The sequence below is a fragment of the Budorcas taxicolor genome, chromosome 5 (assembly GCF_023091745.1).
Source record: "Budorcas taxicolor isolate Tak-1 chromosome 5, Takin1.1, whole genome shotgun sequence".
Classification (NCBI taxonomy): Eukaryota; Metazoa; Chordata; class Mammalia; order Artiodactyla; family Bovidae; genus Budorcas; species Budorcas taxicolor.
Window position 1 is genome coordinate 152249861 of NC_068914.1, and position 20157 is coordinate 152270017.

General features: G+C 53.8%; 1 protein-coding gene across 1 annotated transcript in view; it reads left to right on the top strand.

The window, feature by feature from the left end:
• CACNA1C (calcium voltage-gated channel subunit alpha1 C) overlaps positions 1-20157 on the top strand; it is a 386005-nt gene that overhangs the window by 317202 nt on the left and 48646 nt on the right. The window contains exons 14-22 of the mRNA XM_052641427.1: positions 5834-6041; positions 6916-7036; positions 8302-8416; positions 9122-9242; positions 9566-9635; positions 11905-12037; positions 14663-14792; positions 15811-15870; positions 19671-19777. Coding sequence (XP_052497387.1) covers positions 5834-6041; positions 6916-7036; positions 8302-8416; positions 9122-9242; positions 9566-9635; positions 11905-12037; positions 14663-14792; positions 15811-15870; positions 19671-19777 — 1065 coding nt within the window. The remainder of the gene's footprint in view (positions 1-5833; positions 6042-6915; positions 7037-8301; positions 8417-9121; positions 9243-9565; positions 9636-11904; positions 12038-14662; positions 14793-15810; positions 15871-19670; positions 19778-20157) is intronic.

Consider the following 20157-nt stretch of genomic DNA (forward strand, 5'->3'; position numbering starts at 1 on the left):
TTTAACGTCAGTGGATCAGATGTTTTTGGTGTGCTGTAATTTATTGCTGTCTTAAGAGCATCAGCTGTGATACTTTTGTGGCTCCTCACCTGGGCCTCAGGGTGGCAGCTGGAAGGGGCAGGGGGGAAAGGGCAGGTGAGACGCTGACCTGGGTGGCAGATGCCAGGAAGTGGTTTGCTGCTGAGGGGGTGAGGAGGCCTGAAGGGCGACCTTGGGGCAGAGACACAGCTGTGCTTTACTGTGGTGGGACGGGCCATGGGGGCCCCGTCATACCAGCATCTCGTGCAGAGAGCCACCCCGCCATTGACTGAGACGACTGGGCACCCCTGGGGACACGAGGAGCAGGAGAAGAGGGTTCTCCCTTCTGGCCAGAGGCTCTGACCCCGTCAGCCCCTCCAGGCCTCCTCCACCATGCATTCCCAGATCAGCTCCTGGCCCATGACAGGTGATACAACCTGCTCTCCATCACAGCCTCCGCTCCCTGCAACCAAGGCCCTGGTCTGCTCCCCAGCCAGCCCTCCTCCCCAACTCAGCAACTTTTCTCTCTCGGGTCTGGGGCCTGCTAGGCCAGTGCCCCTGCACCCCTGGCCAGCAGATAGCTCTGAGCCTCAGTGCTCAGAGGCTAGAATAGACTACCCTAAGTCTATTAGTTAAGTTAGTTAAGTCGCTCAGTCGTGTCCAACTCTTTGCGACCCCATGGGCTGTAGCCCACCAGGCTCCTCCATCCATGGGATTCTCGAGGCAAGAATACTGGAGTGGGTTGCCATTTCCTTTTAGGCTAGCCGAAATAGACTAGCCTATTGTCATGAGGAATCCCCTCATGTCCACAAGCCTCTGGAAAACTAAGGCACCAATGTTTATGGTCATTGTCTTTCCCAGAATATTCTGTGCAGTTTAGGGGCTCTGTAACCTTAACCCACATGACCTTACCCCCCGCTCCCCACCACCGGCCGATACAGCTGGGTATTCTCGTTACAAACATGCTCCAGAGTTCTGGTTCCTAAACACCGCCTTGCTGCCAGGCGCTGGTGCCCTCACGACAGTGGTCTTATGGCTCCAGGTGAGGCTTGGGAGTTGGCATGTAGGAAGTGGTGCCTCCTCAGTGCGTCCCTCCAGGCAGGCTTAGGAGCTTTAAATGTAAGCAAGGCGAGTGTTCCAGCCCCACAGAGATTCTCTGACTCCATCGCTTCAAGCAGAATGGTCAGTACAGCCTCTAGCTGACCAGGAGCCCAGCACACACGCGGGGCTGGCCAGAATCACCTGAGGACAAAGATAGAGCAGGTGGAAGGAAAGCCTCTGCCCTCACAGTCTCAAGCCTATTTGGTGAGACAGATGAGGAAGACGTATGAGCATTTCTAGAGCAAGTGCATGTAATGTACATTGTTATTTAGTTGCCGAGTCATATCCGATTCTTTGAGACCCTGTGGACTGTAGCCCCCCAGGCTCCTCTGTCCATGGGATGCTCCAGGCAAGAATACTGGGGTGGGTTGCCATTTTCTTCTCCAGAAATGTATCTAAACATTCTGCAAACCGAGAGCATGTGGCTGGCAGGCAGAACAGAGTGGAGAGAAGCTGTCTGAAGGAGAAAGGAGCAGGAGAGACTCCAGGTTGGGGAGAAGGTCATGTTTACGTGCAAACTGCTGGCCCGTCTGCTTCTGTCACTTAAAACGGAAGCCGTTCTCGGGAGAAAGGGGTCCGGCTGGGGTGCGGCTGCCACGCTGCAGTGGGGGTGGCTTGCATGTCACTGTCTTGAGCAGCAGAAACAATTCCCTATCTGTCTCAGTGATAAGCTGGGAATATCTTAAGTGGAGGAGATTGAAGTTGTGACCCGGAAGATGGCCGGGCGGGGGTGGCTCTGGGACATATGAGAGGCTGTGTCCTGGCGCATCCCCAGCTGGACGCCGTGTCCCTTTTGCTGCACCTGAACCGACCCTGTCCCAGGTCTCTGAGCCCTTCCAACCATTCGTGTCCCACCCCCTATTCCAGGAGAGGGTTTTCCCCGTCCCCGTCCGTCCCCACGATGAAGAGCATCTGTGTTTACAGCCAGCCACAGGCTGGAGGGGTGCAGGAGGGATGGGGTTGGGTGGGGCAGTCGCAACTCAGGGTTTCTGAAGCTTGGCTGTTTACCAGAATCCTCTGGGATCCTTGTGAAAAACAGGCTTCTGGGCCCCAACCACAGCTGTTGAATCAGAACCTCCAGAAGAGAGGCTTTTTAAAGAACCAACTCTTTGAATAGGGTGAATCTGGGAAACCACAATAAGCCATGCACCCTCTCTTATCCATGAGCCACCCTGCCCACCCTCACCCGATGGAGACCCCACTCATGCCTGGGCTGGGAGGAGGGCTACACTCTGGAAAAAGAAAATTTTAATGTCTTTTTGTCTGAAGATCAATAGTGGTAACAATAATTACTAACCTTTATCACCTGTGTGCCAGGCACTATACTGAGGTTTTTGGGGGTTTTTTGAGTTGGAATTTATTTTTTTCTAGTTTGAGAAATAATTGACATATGTCAGTGTCTCGGTTTAAGGTGTACAGCATGATGGTCTGTTTTACATATACTGTAAAATGATAGGTTTAGTTAACATCTACCATCTCATAGAGACACAGTATATTCAATAAAAAGAAAAAAAAATCCTTGTGTTGAGAACTCTTAGGATTTACTCTGTTGGCAGCTTTCATATATAACAGTGTTGGCTACAGTCATTGTATTCTACGTTACATGCCTAGCATTTATTTATCTATAACTAAATAAATGCTCTCTTGCTTTTTCCATGATCCAGCGGATGTTGGCAATTTGATCTCTGGTTCCTCTGCCTTTTCTAAAACCAGCTTGAACATCTGGAATTTCACAGTTCACGTAGTGCTGAAGCCTGGCTTGGAGAATTTTGAGCATTACTTTACTAGCATGTGAGATGAGTGCAATTGTGCGGTAGTTTAAGCATTCTTTGGCATTGCCTTTCTTTGGGATTGGAATGAAAACTGACCTTTTCCAGTCCTGTGGCCACTGCTGAGTTTTCCAAATTTGCTGGCATATTGAGTGCAGCACTTTCACAGCATCATCTTTCAGGATTTGAAATAGCTCAACTGGAATTCCATCACCTCCACTAGCTTTGTTCGTAGTGATGCTTTATAAGGCCCACTTGACTTCACATTCCAGGATGTCTGCTTCTAGGTGAGTGATCACACCATCGTGATTATCTTCGTTGTGAAGATCTTTTTTGTAGAGTTCTTCTGTGTATTCTTGCCACTTCTTAATATCGTCTGCTTCTGTTAGGTCCATACCATTTCTGCATTCTGATGCCTATATCTTTCTTTTTCTCCTTTGCTTTTCACTTCTCTTCTTTTCACAGCTATTTGTAATGCCTCCTCAGACAGCCATTTTGCTTTATTGACTATGCCAGAGCATTTGACTGTGTGGATCACAATAAACTGTGGAAAATTCTGAAAGAAATGGGAATACCAGACCACCTGACCTGCCTCTTGAGAAACCTGTATGCAGGTCAGGAAGCAACAGTTAGAACTGGACATGGAACAAGACTGGTTCCAAATAGGAAAAGGAGTACGTCAAGGCTGTATATTGTCACCCTGCTTATTTAGCTTATGTGCAGAGCACATCATGAGAAACTCTGGGATGGAAGAAGCACAGGCTGAAATCAAGATTACCGGGAGAAACATCAGTAACCTCAGATATGCAGATGACACCACCCTTATGGCAGAAAGTGAAGAGGAACTAAAAAGCCTCTTGATGAAAGTGAAAGAGGAGAGTGAAAAAGTTGGCTTAAAGCTCAACATTCGGAAAACGAAGATCATGGCATCTGGTCCCATCATTTCATGGGAAATAGATGGAGAAACAGTGTCAGACTTTATTTTGGGGGGCTCCAAAATCATTGCAGATGGTGATTGCAGCCATGAAATTAAAAGACGCTTACTCCTTGGAAGGAAAGTTATGACCAACCTAGATAGCATATTCAAAAGCAGAGACATTACTTTGCCAACAAAGGTCCATCTAGTCAAGGCTATGGTTTTCCAGTGGTCATGTATGGATGTGAGAGTTGAACTGTGAAGAAAGCTGAGTGCCGAAGAATTGATGCTTTTGAACTGTGGTATTGGGGAAGACTCTTGAGAGTCCCTTGAACTGCGAGAAGATCCAACCATTCCATTCTAAAGATCAGTCTTGGGTGTTCTTTGGAAGGAATGATGCTAAAGCTGAAACTCCAGTACTTTGGCCACCTCATGCAAAGAGTTGACTCGTTGGAAAAGACTCTGATGCTGGGAGGGATTGGAGGCAGGAGGAGAAGGGGATGACAGAGGATGAGATGGCTGGATGGCATCACCAACTCAATGGACATGAGTTTGAGTGAACTCCGGGAGTTGGTGATGGACAGGGAGGCCTGGCATGCTGCAATTCATGGGGTCACAAAGAGTCGGACACGACTGAGTGACTGAACTGAAATAAATGCTGCTGCTGCTGCTGCTGCTGCTGCTGCTGCTGCTGCTGCTGCTGCTAAGTTGCTTCAGTCATGTCCAACTCTGTGCTAGGAATTTGTAACTGGAAGTTGGTACCTTTTGACCAGCTTCATCCAGTTCCACCTGCTACCACCACCTTGCCCCCGGTGACCACAAATCTGATCTCTTTTTCTGTGAGTTTTGTGAGGGGTTTTGTTTGGTTTTGTTTTTGTGTTTTCTAGATTCCACATATAAATGAGATCGTATGGTATTTGTGTTTCTCTGTCTGACTTACTTCACTTAGCATAATACCTTCAAGGTTCATCCACATTGTTGCAAATAGCAACATTTCCTTCTTCTTAATGGCTAAGTAATATCCCATTGTAGATAATGTATACCGCATCTTCTTTATCCATTTATCCGTTCATGGACACTTAGGTTGTCTCCACATCTTGGCTATTGTGAATAATGCTGCAATGGACGTATCATTTGGGTATATCCCCAGAGGCAGAATTGCTGGGTCGTGTGGTAGTTCTAGCTTTAATTTTCTTGAGGAAGCTTCATTTTGTTTTTCACAGTGGCTGCACCAGTTTACATTATTCCCACCAACAGTGCACAAGCATTCCCTTTTCTCCATGTTCTCGATAACACTTGTCTCTTGCCTTTTGATGATAGGCATGCTAAAGGGGTGAGGTGATACCTTGTGGTTTTGATTTGCATTTCCCTAATGATTAGTGACAGTGAGCATCTTTTAACGTGTCTGTTAGCAATCTGGATGTCTTCTTTGGAGAAAAGTCTTTTTAGGCCTTCTGTTCATTTCTTCGTTGGATTATTTGGGATATTCTTTGTTTTTTGCTATTGAGTTGTATGCATTCTTCATATATGTTGAAGAATATGTCTTCGTATCTTAATCTCTTATCAGATATATGGTTTGCAAATATTTTTTTCCCGTTTTGTAGGTTTTTTCACTTTGCTGAGAGTTTACTGTCAGAAGTTTTTAGTTTGATGTTGTCTCACTTATTTTTTTTATTTTGTTGCCTGAGTGCGGAGCTTTTAAAAAATCATTATCACATGTAATCCTCCCAATAACACAATGAAGTGCAAGCTGTCCCTGCCCCTATTTCTTCAGGTGGGGAGAAGAAAGAAAGAAGGGAGGTTGAGCAACTTGCCCAAAGGCATGTGCAGAGCTGAGTCGGAACCAGGCTTCTGAGCCTGGGCCCTGAACTGAGTCACTCACACCCCAGTTGTGAGCTGGCCAACCCAGTCCCACCACCACGCTGCCCCAAGGGAAGGGCAAAGAGCAGGGAGCTGCAGTTGGTCTCAAAGCCCCTGGCGGGTGAGGCAGGTGGAGGAGGTGATGAAGCTAATGCCCCCTCGTCCTCAGGTACTGGAACTCCCTGAGCAACCTGGTGGCGTCCCTGCTGAACTCAGTGCGCTCCATTGCCTCGCTGCTGCTGCTGCTCTTCCTCTTCATCATCATCTTCTCCCTCCTGGGGATGCAGCTCTTTGGGGGGAAGTTCAACTTTGATGAGATGCAGACCCGGAGGAGCACCTTCGACAACTTCCCACAGTCCCTCCTCACCGTGTTTCAGGTATGGACCTTTCTCTGCCAGATCATGGCCGGGGAGGTGGGGGGAGAGGGTTCAGAAAGCAGGTACCGGGGGAGTGGGGGAGCAGAGAGGAAGGGGATTCCCACTCCCACGGGGCAGCCAAAGCCAGACCAGGTCGGTCACGGGAGCCCAGGAGCATCTGTAGCTCCCCACCCCCAAGCCCCACGGAATTCCACTCTCGGATGGACCCCTGGGGTCCAACTCAGTGGCTTAAAAATCTGTTTCTTAGCCGTGGAAACTTTTATTCAAATATATTCAGCACGAAAGCCCAAAATATCCACAGAAGAGAGCAGACGGCTCTTGCTGGGGAGGGGAGAGGAGGGGAGGTTGCTCCCAGGAAAACACGACCACCATCAAATTTGTGACTTTCGTAGACCTGTTGGCTTGGGGCCAAGTTCAAATAGCACTGAAGTTTAAAAGGAGATCAGTTTACAGATTAAATTGAACGATAATGTGAATGTTGCCAAAATCTTATAGACGGTACCCAAAGTCCTCATGCTTAGGGAAGCCTGGGGGACCACGCGGCGCCTCAGTGAACATGGTCACTTTGGTGCCTTAGCCCTAGGGTCAGCTAACGGCAGCCACCAAGCACTGGGCCTGGGCTGTAGGAGGTGTTTTTGCCAGGAAGCACTTACAGCGCTCGATCAGTCATTTGTGCCGGTGGCCACGCACTCGAAGGAGAGGGCTGGACCTGCAGGATCACAGCTCAGAGCCCCGGGAGGAGAGCGGGCGGCAGGAGGCGGGGAGAGCAGAGAGGTGTCAGAGGTTTCTATGTGGCAGGGGGCCGGGCAGGGGAGCTTCGGGCTTGCTGCTGGTCTAACGCTGTGTCCCTCGTTGGTGGGACTGTGTCATTCAGATCCTGACCGGGGAGGACTGGAATTCGGTGATGTATGATGGGATCATGGCTTATGGCGGCCCCTCTTTTCCAGGGATGTTAGTCTGTATTTACTTCATCATCCTCTTCATCTGTGGAAATTGTATCCTTTGCGCCTGCCTCCCCCGCCCCGTTGCCCCCCTAACTTGTAGCTCCATGCCAGTAGGTGTGCCCAGCGGGTCCTGACCAGGGAGGACCCAGGGCCACCCTTCCCCAGAGAAGAAGGAAAAGGCACATGCCCAGCCCAGACCACCTTAGTGGTGCAGGCGGGTCAGGATGGGAACCTGGAGCCGGGCCCGGGGGGGATGTGAGTCCATCCCCCTGAGCTGCCGTGGTCCAGGTGGGCAGTGCCCAGTGGTGCTGGCCTTGCAGCTGCCCACTCAGACCTCATCATGAGACACCTGCTGCCCTGGCCGGGGGCCTGCTGAGGGAGGGAAAGCCTCACCCCGGAAGTGACCTTCACCTGTCGCCCTCCCTCTGAAGCTGCTCAAAGGGGGAAGTTAGCCACAGACAGACCGGACAGGCCACGGGCAGGTTCCCAGGTCCCCCGCTGCAGGCAGCCCTCCCCTGTCATATCCCCCAAGGTTCTATGCAGAGAGGCTTGTAAAGTAGAATTTCAGATGAGCTGGACTCAGAGGTCAGCTCACAGCCTCAGACACACCCAGGGCTGTCCACCTAGTGTCCTGGAAACAAGGTGGAAATGGCAGCAGCTCCGACCTAGCAGGCTGAGCAAGGCTGAACTGGGTACCGCATGCCCAGCCCCTGCCCTTGGGGGCCGGGCCCTCAGCTCCCGGTGTGAACCAGAGCCACCCGGGGCCTGGAGTGGGGGGCCTGACTGGCGTTAACCTCTTGGCTGGACTGACTCTGATCCAGTAGTCTGACCCATGGTACATGCGTCTGAGTCGGGGGCGGGGGAGAAGAAACAGCAGACTCCGCTCAGTCAGGAGCCCAGCTGACCCTCCTGGGGCCTCTGTCTGAACAAGGCCATGGCGGGAGTGGGCAGGGAAAGCGGGCACCTCCTGGTGGCGGTAATGACCGCCCAGCGCCACGGCCCGCTGGAGGCAGCTCTTCCCACAGTGTCACTTGCAGGCAGTCGTCTCTGTGGGGAGCAGCATCGAAACCCAGCAATTAGAGCGAGGCTGGGCTCCCTGCCTCCCACCCCCAGGCCCGGCCTGTGTGCCTGCCCGCTCCGGATCCCCCAGGAAACCCCAGGAAGCTAGGAGGGCGGTGCAGAGGGGAAGGGGGTCTCAGTGGGCTCAGAGCCCCTCCCCACGGGGAGCTCTGGCCCTGCATGTCCTGTCCTGGCCCCTGTGCCCACCCACCACCCCAAGTCCAAGGGTCATTTTCTTTAAGAATGGACACAAACAGATATCCTACTGAACGTGTTCTTGGCCATTGCCGTGGACAACCTGGCTGACGCCGAGAGCCTCACGTCTGCCCAGAAGGAGGAGGAGGAGGAGAAGGAGAGGAAGAAGCTAGCCAGGTAACTGCGAGGCTCCCAGGCCAAGCGCCCAGCTCCCAGATGCCTTTCCTGTCAGTGCTCAGGAGACGCTGGGCCTGCCCGGCTGTCCTTCTAGACAGGGTTAGGTGGGGGCCCCTACAGTGAGCTGGGCCTCTCCCCTATTCCTGGACATCACTCTAAGCGAGGAGCACCATGAATTATATCTCTGGGGAGGTGTCCTGTTTCCCCACGGGTGCAGGAGTTGGGGAGCTCTCTTTTGAGAAGAGGGTCATGACAGATGATGGGAGTAGAGGATGGGATGGGAGGGCAGCCAGTCGGAGGGGAATCTGGGAAGATGATGCCTCTTCACTGTCCTGTAGCTCATCTCTTCTGATGAGCAGAAAAGACAGGACCCCACGCCGTCCTCGTCTGTGTCCAAACGGACGATCTGGGCCACACCTGTGCCAGATACTGAGCAGGCTCTCAGGAACCTTTGGATTAGATGGAGGCTGAGTCGGGGAGAAGCTGGGCATTCAGCTGAGTGCTGGACAGAGCTGACCGGGGGCAGAGACCGGGGAGGACAGAGCCGGGGGGAGGCCCAGTGCCCTGAAGATTGAGCCATACGGAAGGGCCCCCAGAAGACAAGTGGTCCCAGGCCCTGGCGGTCTGGACCCCAAGGCACCACAAGGGCAGCACCCTATTACTCTGGTCATCATCCCTTGATCTTCTCTCCTGCTGACCCGCCAGGACCGCCAGCCCAGAGAAGAAGCAAGAGATGGTAGAGAAGCCGGCCGTGGGAGAGACCAAGGAGGAGAAAATCGAGTTGAAATCCATCACGGCAGATGGAGAGTCCCCACCCGCCACCAAGGTATGGGCTGCTCTGCCTGGGAGCCGGAGCCGGGGCGGGGGGCAGGGAGGGGGGGCGGGGGCGGACTGCAGTTCTGGGTGGGCTACTCTGCCCAGAAACCAGACAGGGCGGGTGGGGAGGGGGACAGAGAAGCCAGAGGAGGGGGATAGAGCTGGGGTGGGTGGGCGTGCAGAGGAGGAAGGCCAGCCTTCTGCTGGTGTCCTGAGGGTCATATACAAACGGACAGTTCGGCCTAGACTCGGGGGCAATTTCAAGACTACTGGAGGCCTCTAAACCATGGATCTTATCTAACTGGACTCTCCTCTTCTCCCTTGGCTGCCTAGATCAACATGGATGATCTCCAGCCCAATGAGAATGAGGACAAGAGTTCCTACCCCAACCAGGAAACTGCAGGTACCAGCCCGCTGCCTGGCCTGGGGGAGGCAGTGGGGGTGTGGAATGGGGGTGAACACCTGGCTCTAAAGCTGGGTGCTGGTCCCAGTTTCTCCACAAGCGGGGGCCTCACTTGATCCCCCAACTCAGCTGCAGCATCACCGTTTATCCTCTGGGGGAAAACTTTGCTCAATTATTACTGTGATAATGATAACAGAAGACTGAACACATTGTGCTGGAGCAGTGCCTTTGGGCCTTTTGAAAGCTGGATTCCATATACATGTAAGGTTTATTATAGCCTACGTTGTAAAATCGCTATTAAGTTACATAACTTATTAGGATAACATATGTCGCAGCATCTTGCTTGGTTAATAATAATAGTAAATCCCAAATCTGTCCTGCCCGCTCCCGGGAGGGGTTGGTGAGCACAGCAGGGCTCCGCTGCAGACGCCTGCTCACGGCTCTGCACGACGCTGTCGAGTCTCCCGCAACAAGAGCGTCCTGTCTGCGGTCTGATCTGCACACTGGCAGGCGGGTCCCTGGATAGGGTCTTTCGTCAGGAGCCAGTCCCCTGCATCAGGACACCACACCCTGCGTGAGACTGGCCTGCCCTGCCCTCCTTCCGCCGAAAATTGTGGGTATCATCACCTGCTTCAAGCTCAAAGTCACAACAGACCATCACGGCGCTACAGGTCTTGCCGACCCAGGTCCCCACGCAGGCTAGTCTGTGTCGGGGCATAGCTCCCTCAGAAACCGGCCTGCGGCCAGCCTCCTTTCTCCTGTCTCCACGGTCTGTCTGCTGGGAAAGAGGACTTGGCTTCCTGGGGCTCAGACAGAAAGGAGGGCGGAAGGGTGTCCCTGAGTCGGCATGGAGCCTTTTGAAGCCTTTACAGCCCTTGGGGCAGAAACCGTTACAGAATTTCAAAGACACACCAGAAATAGCCACTGAATGCAGTAGGCGGGTCTTGCCTTGATCCTGAATGAGCAAATAAACCTTAAAATGGTATTTTTGAGGCAGTCGGGGAAAACTGAATACGGGCATGGAGCTAACTGATGTTAAGAAGGTTTTGTTCATCACGGGACCCCCTGCAGGAGATGCCCGTTCCTAGTCCCCACAGAGCAACCACACTGCCGAGCAGGGGCCTGTCAGGCCTCCCCCCCAAGTTTAATCTCCAGAGCTCGAGGTTGGTCAGAGCCCCCAGTTCTGTACACACCACATTTCAGGAACATCGCCTCACTCAGGAGGAAAGCTGTGTGCTGAGATGGGGCTTTTATCTGCTCGATTCATGTGTGCGAGTGAACATACAGATGTTCTTGAAGAGTCACTGAGGACTTAAAATTAATAAGTGCACATGAGAAAGAAATGTGATGACCCCAGGGAACGTGTAGCTCAGTCCAGAGGCTGTGAGGGAGGCCTGGGCTGTTGCGGGGACTCCAGGGGGTGAGCAGTGCGGTAGCAGCTTCATGGAGCAGGGTGGTCCTCACTGGGTCTGCAGTTCGGTGAATTGGAGAGGAAAGACGTGACTTCTGGACCATTCTGTTGTCATGGATACAGAGGTGGATGAAACCAGGGAGACATCCACTCGTTGACTTAATCACTGCTTATAAAGCACCTACTGTGCTGCCCGCCCTGGGCTGGCACTGTGTGCTCAGCCATGGGGGCAAATAAGCTGCTGTTGTGAGGGGCCCACATTCAGCGGGAGGCAGACACGAAGCAAGAAAGCAAACCAACTGGAAAGATGATGTCAGGGAGATCATAAAACCATGGCCTGCCTGCAAGTTACGGACACACCCATCTGCAGAGGAGCCCAGGGAGGCCAGAGCAAGAGAAATGGAGGGGGTAAGGTATGAGCAAGTGGGGCAGACCCAAAGGCCACCCACACTTTTCCCCAGCCTGCAGCCAGCCAGCTGAGGACACCTGGCCATGCCCCCGTCTCACCTGGTTACCTTTCTGGTGTCTGACCACTAGGATGACCAGCCACCCCAGTCTGCAGGGCACTGAGGGTTTCCCGGGGTGTGGGGATTTCCGCTTAAAAAGCAGGACAGGGGTTGAGCTCGTTACCTGACTCACAACCTGGTCTCATGTGCTGCCAGGAGGCTTCCTCCAGCAGAGATGAGCCCCAGAGGTGCCCATGGGAGAGAGCTGGCCGTCCTAGTTGGTCCCCTGCGTTTCCAGAGATACCGATGATGTCTGATTCCTGTCCGTAGGAAGGTGTCTGGAAGTGGGCAGCATGGTGGTAAAAATAAGTGAGAGCCGTGGAGCTATTTAGGACGGTGATTTTTCCTGCAGGAGAAGAGGACGAGGAGGAGCCCGAGATGCCCGTGGGCCCCCGCCCACGCCCCCTCTCTGAGCTGCACCTAAAGGAGAAGGCAGTGCCCATGCCGGAAGCCAGCGCCTTCTTCATCTTCAGCCCCAGCAACAGGTGTGTGGACGGGGGGAGCAGGGCTCCACTCTCTCCATGATGCCAGCCCAGCAGGTATCAGCGTCCTCCAGCCCCAAGCCCAGCATGTCCCACAGCCTGTGTAAACAGGCACGGGTTTAGAGGAGAGAGTCCTGGATTATGAATCAGAAGACCTGTGTTTTGTTTTTCTTTCCATTATTTGAAATGCGTAAACTCTATTTCTACTCTGTTGGTGATTACATTTAACTTAACAACCCCGAAAGTTAAACAAGAGCCTAAACCTTCTGCAAAATAGAAGGAGGTAAACAACTAGACTGCATTAACTCCTTCCAGCTCTCCCACCTTAGGTGTTGTGGCTGATGAGTAATTTGATACTGACCTTTATTTCCAACCTGACAAATTAGATATGATTACCTGGGTAAACAGGGTGTGTTTGGATTTACATACCTTTTACCATTCTATTTGTTCGATTTTCACGTATCTTGGTCCATCTTTCAGAAATCATTTTCTTTCCTCCTAAAATACATTCTTTGGAAGTCTTAACGGTAACTTCATTGGACCTCTGTTTATCTGTAATTGCTTCCATTTCTTGTTCTTGAGACAGTTGTGCTCTGTGCACACTTTCAGGCAGTGTTACTCCACTGTACACTTGGAATTCCCACTCTCATTTCTCTGTAGGAATCTGCCTCTGGTCTCACTCTTTTAACATCATCTGGTCTCTGGAGAAGGCGATGGCACCCCACTCCAGTACTCTTGCCTGGAAAATCCCATGGACGGAGGATCCTGGTAGGCTGCAGTCCATGGGGTCTCGAAGAGTCAGACACGACTGAGCAACTTCACTTTCACTTTTCACTTTCATGCATTGGAGAAGGAAATGGCACCCACTCCAGTGTTCTCACCTGGAGAATCCCAGGGATGGGGGAGCCTGGTGGGCTGCCGTCTATGGGGTCGCACAGAGTTGGACACAACTGAAGCGACTTAGCAGCATGGTCTCTGGGGTTGTGATATGTTCACTACCACTTGTTTCTCTCCATTTATCCTGCTTGGAATATATTATGTCTCCTAAGTCTATGGATTTATAGTTTTTTTTTTTTGTCAGTTCTTGAACAATGTTAAGGATTAGGATAAGAACAGCTACTTCTGGGAGAGTTGCAGGATACTCTGTTTACACACTGCCTGGTCTCCCTTCTCTCGGGCTGGTCCAAGGGGACACATGATAGGCCTGTATATTCTGTCCTTCCCCTCTCACGCATGCACTTCTTCATAACTTTCATCTCCTAGTCTCTCGGTTCAAATTCTGGGTCATTCTTTGGATATATCTTCCAAATTCTTAATTCTCTCTTCAATTCTATCTATGTTACTGTGTAAACCAGTTTTTATATCAAGTTGTATATTTTTTTTCATGTATTGCTTTGTTTTCCAGATCCAGCTACATCTGAGTTTCTTGTTAATTCGTCATCTTTGTGGTCAAGTCTTTTATCCCATTCAGCTCAGTTCAGTCGCTCAGTCATGTCCGACTCTTTATCCCATTAAATATTTCAAATATAGTTGTTCTATCATCGGTACCTAATATTTCCAGTATACAGAGTCTCTGGGGAGAGGTCTAACTCATTTATTTGAGTTTCTTCTGATTTGCCAACTTAGTGGCTTATTTTCTTGAGTGTTCCATGATCTTTGTGACCTCAGTACTCCGTCTTATTTGGGGAGATTCCCGTGGACCTGAAGAAGGACTGCGAAGCTTTCTTCCAGATGCTCTTTGTGTGCGTGGCTCAGCCTAGGGGTCCCTGGCCCTCTGCCCCATCTCCTGTTGGCTTAAAGAGTCCTCACAGCAGTGCTGCCACTGGCCTCTGTCCTCAGGCACCTCTGCCCAACCTGGGCATGTCCAGCAGACCCCGGCTCAGCAGATGGGCTTGAGGGAGGAGGGGATCACTGCAGACTTTCCTAGCTCTCATGAAACCAGAATGGTCTTGGAGAGCTCGTCCTTTCCAGGATTTGGTGCTTCCGCATCAGTAAGGTCTCTCAGAGGATTTAGTCAACCACATGCCAGAAGCAGAGGTCTGAAGGCCTGGTTCAAACCCTGAGCCACCCCGCGCCCCTCCCCGCACACACACACACTCCAAAGTGGGCAAGACTACCCTTCCCAGAGTCCATGTTTTCATCTGTAAGATGAGAGAATACCCCGTCAAGAGGAGACAGCACATAAGACACCCTTGGCATCCAAGGATCCACTGTGAGTGCCCCGGGGTCGGGGCTGTTGGCCTCTGTCCCTGCGCTGAGGTTCAGGACTGAATTACTGCTGCGGCATCATCCACGCTCTGGGCAGCTCTGCTGCTCCCCATACAGACACATGTGAGGCAGATCTTATGAAGTCAGTATTTTTAATGATGGGGAACCGAGTCCCCAGATGAAAGCTCGTGAATGGATGTCATAGCAGTACATGAAGATGCAGAGGTTCCTGAAGTGTCGGACGTAACCCCAAGGCCCCGTGGTGGGGGGCACAGTGGGGCCGGCTGCAGGGCTGTGTCTCCCCTGCGGCCAGATGGCTCAGGCTGAAGGGCCCACACCCCGCCCGCACACGCGTCTACCCACCGAGAAGGAGCAGAGACCCCACCCCGTGTGACAGCCCCCCTCCCCCTGCCCCCGCAGGTTCCGCCTCCAGTGCCATCGCATCGTCAATGACTCCATCTTCACCAACCTGATCCTCTTCTTCATCCTGCTCAGCAGCATCTCCCTGGCCGCCGAGGACCCCGTGCAGCACACCTCCTTCAGGAACCACGTATGCACCTCGTCCCCCGCACCCCAACCCTGCAACGTGACCCCCTGGCTGCCTGACCCTGTCCTTCAATGCGGAGCCTGCCCCGAATCTCATGGTCAGAGGCACAGCAGACATCTCCCTAAGAGATGACAGCTTTGGTGCAAATCCATCTTAAGACCCTTAGCAGGAAGAGACCATGAGCCCCGAGCCTCAGGCCAGCCTGACCCTGATGTCAGACCGCACTGCCTACAGATGCTCCCCAGGGGCTTCGCCTCCTGGGAACTGGCCCATCCTGTCCCTGGGGGTCAGTGGCAGATGGCACTCTGATGAGACCGCCCTCATAAGGAGGACCTCACTGACCCTCTGCAGAGTCGAAATTGAATTTGGAGCTCGCCTCAGGCTCTGGTGAATTACAATCAAAGGCCAGAGTAGGACCTGCCATATCCCAAAGCCTTGAAACAATGTCAGATCCTAACCAGGCGGGCGTGAAGCGAGGAGTCCACCACCCTAAAGCCAGACCCCTGCGAGCCAGCCGATGGTCCTGCAGCCCACGTGGCCCACAGGTTTCTTACTGGGAATGTCCTCGCTCTGACCCATCATCTGAGACAGAGCAAAGCCTGAACCCTGAGCCTGTCCCCAGCCTGGGGTGTGCCCACCACACCCTGAGGGGCACAGCCAGGGTAGGGTCCTGGGAATGTGAGAGACTGGCTCATCCCCTGATGTGAGTTAAGCAATTTGCATCTTTATGCAAAGAAAGCAAACCCCACTCTGTCCTTGAGACACATATCCCATGGTCTGATTTTGGTTTGTAAGTAAATTGAATTAATGAGAAAAGCACCCAACCGGACCCAGGACCCGCTGAGTCGGCTCTGGGAGCCCGCTCACAGATCTGGGGCCTTCAGGACCCTGGGCTGTGTCAATGCCTCTGGTCTCCCGTGGAAAGACTGCATGATTTGCGGTGCGACTCCCTGCTGGCGACCCTGCTCCCATCCTGTTGCTCCATTCCCCCATCCCCATCCTGTTTCTCTTTGTTTTGCAGATTCTGTTTTATTTTGACATTGTTTTCACTACCATTTTCACCATTGAGATTGCCCTGAAGGTAACCCTGCCCTCTGCTCCTCTCCTGTCCTTCCCCACTGGCTCCGCTGCTCTGTCGCTAACGCACACTCTGCTGCTGTCTGTCACTCGGAGCCACTAATCCGCTGTGCTTGTCTTTCAGATCCTAGGCAATGCAGACTATGTCTTCACTAGTATCTTTACCTTAGAAATTATCCTCAAGGTAATGCACGCAGCAAGGCCTCTGCCTCCTCTCTGCACCGCCTCTTCTCTCTGGTTTCCTTCACTCTGGTTTTACTCTGAAGCCTGAAGCTGGGGGAACTGGGGCCCCTGACTTTGTTGTGCCCGTGCACAGTTTGGGCACTGATGCTGGCTGATACCAGGCACTCCCCCACACCGCCTGCCCCCCACCACCTCTGCGAGCCACGCCTGACCCCGGCAGGAACCTTCTCCCTATCCAGCCCAGAGGGAACGCCACACGAAGGACAAGAGCCAGAAAATGGCAAAGCACAGGGCATCAAGAGGCCCTCTGCCTGTGCCCTCGGGATGCCCTTTGTCAACACAGGCCAATGCCAGTGTCCCAACCGAGGGCTCTGGACAGACCCCTGCACACACCTCTGACCCCCACCAAAGCTTGCCCCCTCGCCCCTGCCCAGGCCTGGAGGAGGCGGCTGTGTCCTCCAGGGCTCAGTGTGGGGCCCAGAGTCCACACGCACTCCCATCCTGTGACCCCAACACAGTAGAGCCCGCCTCTGAGCAGCCTCAGGATGACAGAGGTTTGCCCCAAGCTTTATTATTGTTTCTATTAATATACAATCAGTGAGGCTCCCCAGGTGGCACTAATGGTAAAGAACCCACCTGCCATAATGCAAGAGATGTAAGAGACATGGGTTCGATCCCTGGATTGGGAAGATACCTGGAGAAGGGAATGGCTGCCCACTCCAGGATTCTTGCTGGAGAATCCCACGGACAGAGGAGCCTGGCTACTGTCCTTGGGGCTGCAAAGAGTCAGACATGACTGAAGCGACTTAGCACAGCACAATATATTACTTACATCCACTCTGTTAGGAATTCCAAGCTCCCCGGGCCACCCGAGCCTCGGGGGCAAGTTCCAAGTCAGGGGAGTGTGTCCGCCCACTCTTCTTCTCAGAGCCTGGGACTCACCCTGACCCCAGTCAGCGAGCGGCTCAGCTCAGTGCCTCCGACCTACTGGGAGACCACCCCGGGCGACCTCCCCCTGGCTCCCAGCTCCTCCCACCCTGCACAGGAAGCCCCAGACCCTCCTTCCTGGGCTCCTCCAGGCGGGGACAGCCTGTCACATCCAGCTTCAGCCTGACTGGACACGTTCTCGTGCCTTCTGTGTCCAGACCCTCTGGTTCCAGCTAACCAGGTGTTAACAAGAGGAAACCAGAAGTGTTCCTTGGGTTTTTCTCTCTGACTTCCGGGGGTGGGGAGGGGGACCAGGCTGCCTGGCTACATGGAGACCCTTCCCTGGACTCCAGACCCAGGGAGATGAACAAAAACCAGGCTCTTCCAAGTCTCAGACCCTCCCCAGAGCGCCTCTTCCTCCAAAGTTGCCGGCTCCTGGGAGGTCCTCTGTCCCGCCCACCTGCTCCTTCTTCTGCCCACTTTCACGCTGACTGTGCTCTAGGTGGAGCCTGGCCCTAGAACCCTGCCTGCACCTCCTCCCCCGGGTCCCTCTGCCCCACCTGTAGGCTCAGCATCCTGCCTGGGAGAGGTGACTGTCAGGCATGAGGGGTGTCCAGGGTCAGAGACAGTTGAAGGGCCTGGGCGTGTTCAGCCTTCCAAGGAAAGGCTTGTGGGGCCAAGACAGTTGGACTGAATGATGCCGAGATCTGTCACTGAGAGGAGGGAGATGGAACCAGGACCCATGAGCAGAAATTATGAAAGATGTGTTTAATGAGCAGTATTGCTGCCTGGAGAGGCTCTGGCTGGACGGAGGGGCATCCTGCTCTCCCAGCTCAGAGTTCAATCCTTTTCTCTCCCCAGCAAGGCTTTTCCTGGGCAAAGGTTAGCACTTCAGGAGCAGGAGTGTGTGGCGGTCAGCAGATGGGGGAGAGGGGGCCCTGCACTGGACCCACAGCGAACTCTCAAGTAAATGCCCCATTTTTCCAGTGTCCACTTGCCCTTTCTCCTGTGGCCACTCTTCCTCTGGTCCTGCCTGGGCAGCCGCCCTGAACACACACACACGCACACACACACGCCAGCCTTCTGGGCTCAGAGCCTCTCAGTTAACATGAACCATGGAGCCACCTGGGTCTGCTCTCGGGGGCCCAGACCTACACTGACAAGGAAGCCCGCCACCCCAAGATTATAGGCCTTTGGGGCACATCTCCAGCTGAATTCCCCTGCAACCTTTTATATAATCTACCCACTTCTGGAAACTACTGCAGGACACAGGTGTCTGAGTCCCCTGTGACCCCCTCCTGCAGGAGATCAGTGGGAAGAATTAGGTTGCAAGAGCTATTTTTGCCCATTTCCCCTGTGTTTGCTCTTGAATCACTCTGTGAACAAGCTGCCCTGGGCATGCTCTGATTCCAAAGAAATAAATTGGGCTTCCAGGCGACCGGGGAGCTGCTCCCAGGCTGTAAGCCATCAGCTCCAGATTTTCCCCACTGGCTGTCGCTCATGGTCATGGCCTTTCAGCTCTTCACCTGGAAATCCACTGGCCCTTAGTTCATGTCAACGAGACTGGACAGGAGTTCCTAGAGCATGGACAGGGCTCTGAGCGGGGTAGGGGACAGCAAACCCACAACAGCCCCAAAGTGGTCCCTTCCTAGTCTTCAAGGGGCTTTTGCATGGTTCTGTAGCTGCCTAACAACCACATGAGGAGGCTGCTGCTCTACAGAGGGGGACTCTGAGCAGCCCCCCATCACAGGACGAACCCAGACGTACCCTACAACGAATCCAGTCGTAGCTCTCTGCTGCGTCCAGTCCTCTGTGGTGAAGCTCCCCTGCAGGGCTTGCCGTCTGCAGGATTGTGTCCGAAGGGCTTTACCTATAACTCCCAAGAGCACTTACAACCCTCCGGGGAAGAGGTTGTCATCACCTCATTTCTCTGATGAGACACAGGGAAGTTGAGTAACCTACTCCAGGCACTCAGAGCGTGGTGGGTGGGATTTGAACTCAGGCGGCCAGGCTCCAGAGCTGGGCTCACACGGTGGTGCCCACAGCCCCCTCTGGACACACAGCTCCAGAACCGGATGGTGGAGTGGAGCTTGAATCCTGGGTGCAGACCAGCAGCACTTGTGAGGCCGGGAAGGAATAGATGCTGGTCGCCAGCATTCCTGGTAGAATTTCTCATAGAATTTCTCACTGGGCGCTAGAGCTTGCACGAGCCTGAGGGGTTACCTGGGGCTAAATGAGGGAAGTTCCGGGAAGCCAAGGGGCTGGTCCTCGACTGGGCGAGCCCCCACATCCCCCAGATGCCCAAGTCCTGGGGGCCCTGAGGTGGAGAGAGTTTGGAGAGGGCATTGGAACCCGAGAACACAGCTCAACCCAGGGACCAGCAGCAAGGGGCCTCACGGGGCTGCAGTCACAGAAACGTGACGAGGGGCAGTGGGGAATGGGGGCGGGCCCTTGAAAGGGCTGCAGATACTGGACTGAAGGTCGCAGGCACGTCCTGGGCAGGAGCCTCTGGGCTTTGCATCGCTGGAAGCAGACACTTGCCAGGCACAGCGTCTCTTCCTGTCCTGCCTGCCCCAACCCTCCGTCACCTCTCGGTTCTTCATCTAGGCCCTGCTGGGAGTGCTGTGGCGGGAGGGAGGGGTGAAGGGTCTTTGGAGCCCGGAGCTGCTCACACCCCGATCCCTGTGCCCCCAGATGACGGCCTACGGGGCCTTCCTGCACAAGGGCTCCTTCTGCCGCAACTACTTCAACATCCTGGACCTGCTGGTGGTCAGTGTGTCCCTCATCTCCTTCGGCATCCAGTGAGTGGGGCCCGAGGGCCTGCGAGAGGCATGGGGCAAGGGAGAGGGTCAGAGAGGACCGCGAGGGAGCGGCCTGTCTGCGTCCACAGCAGCGTGAGGGCACTGGGACCAGGGCGGGGGCTCCCTGGCGGCTGTGGGCCCAAGGAGGGTAGAGGCCTTCTGAAGGTAACTAGCAGGCGAGGGTAGGGGACACTTCAGAGCAACCCCCATGCCCCGGGGCAGGGCGCTGTGTGCCCCTGGAGGACGGCTGTGGCCTGTCCTCCCCTGGAGAGGAGGCCTGGCCCCGGTGCACCAGGTGTGCAGAGTCTGTGGTGTCAGAACTGTTCCTCCAGGCCTGAATGTCCTCTGTACAAGGGGGTATGGTGGGCAGCGACTGGGGA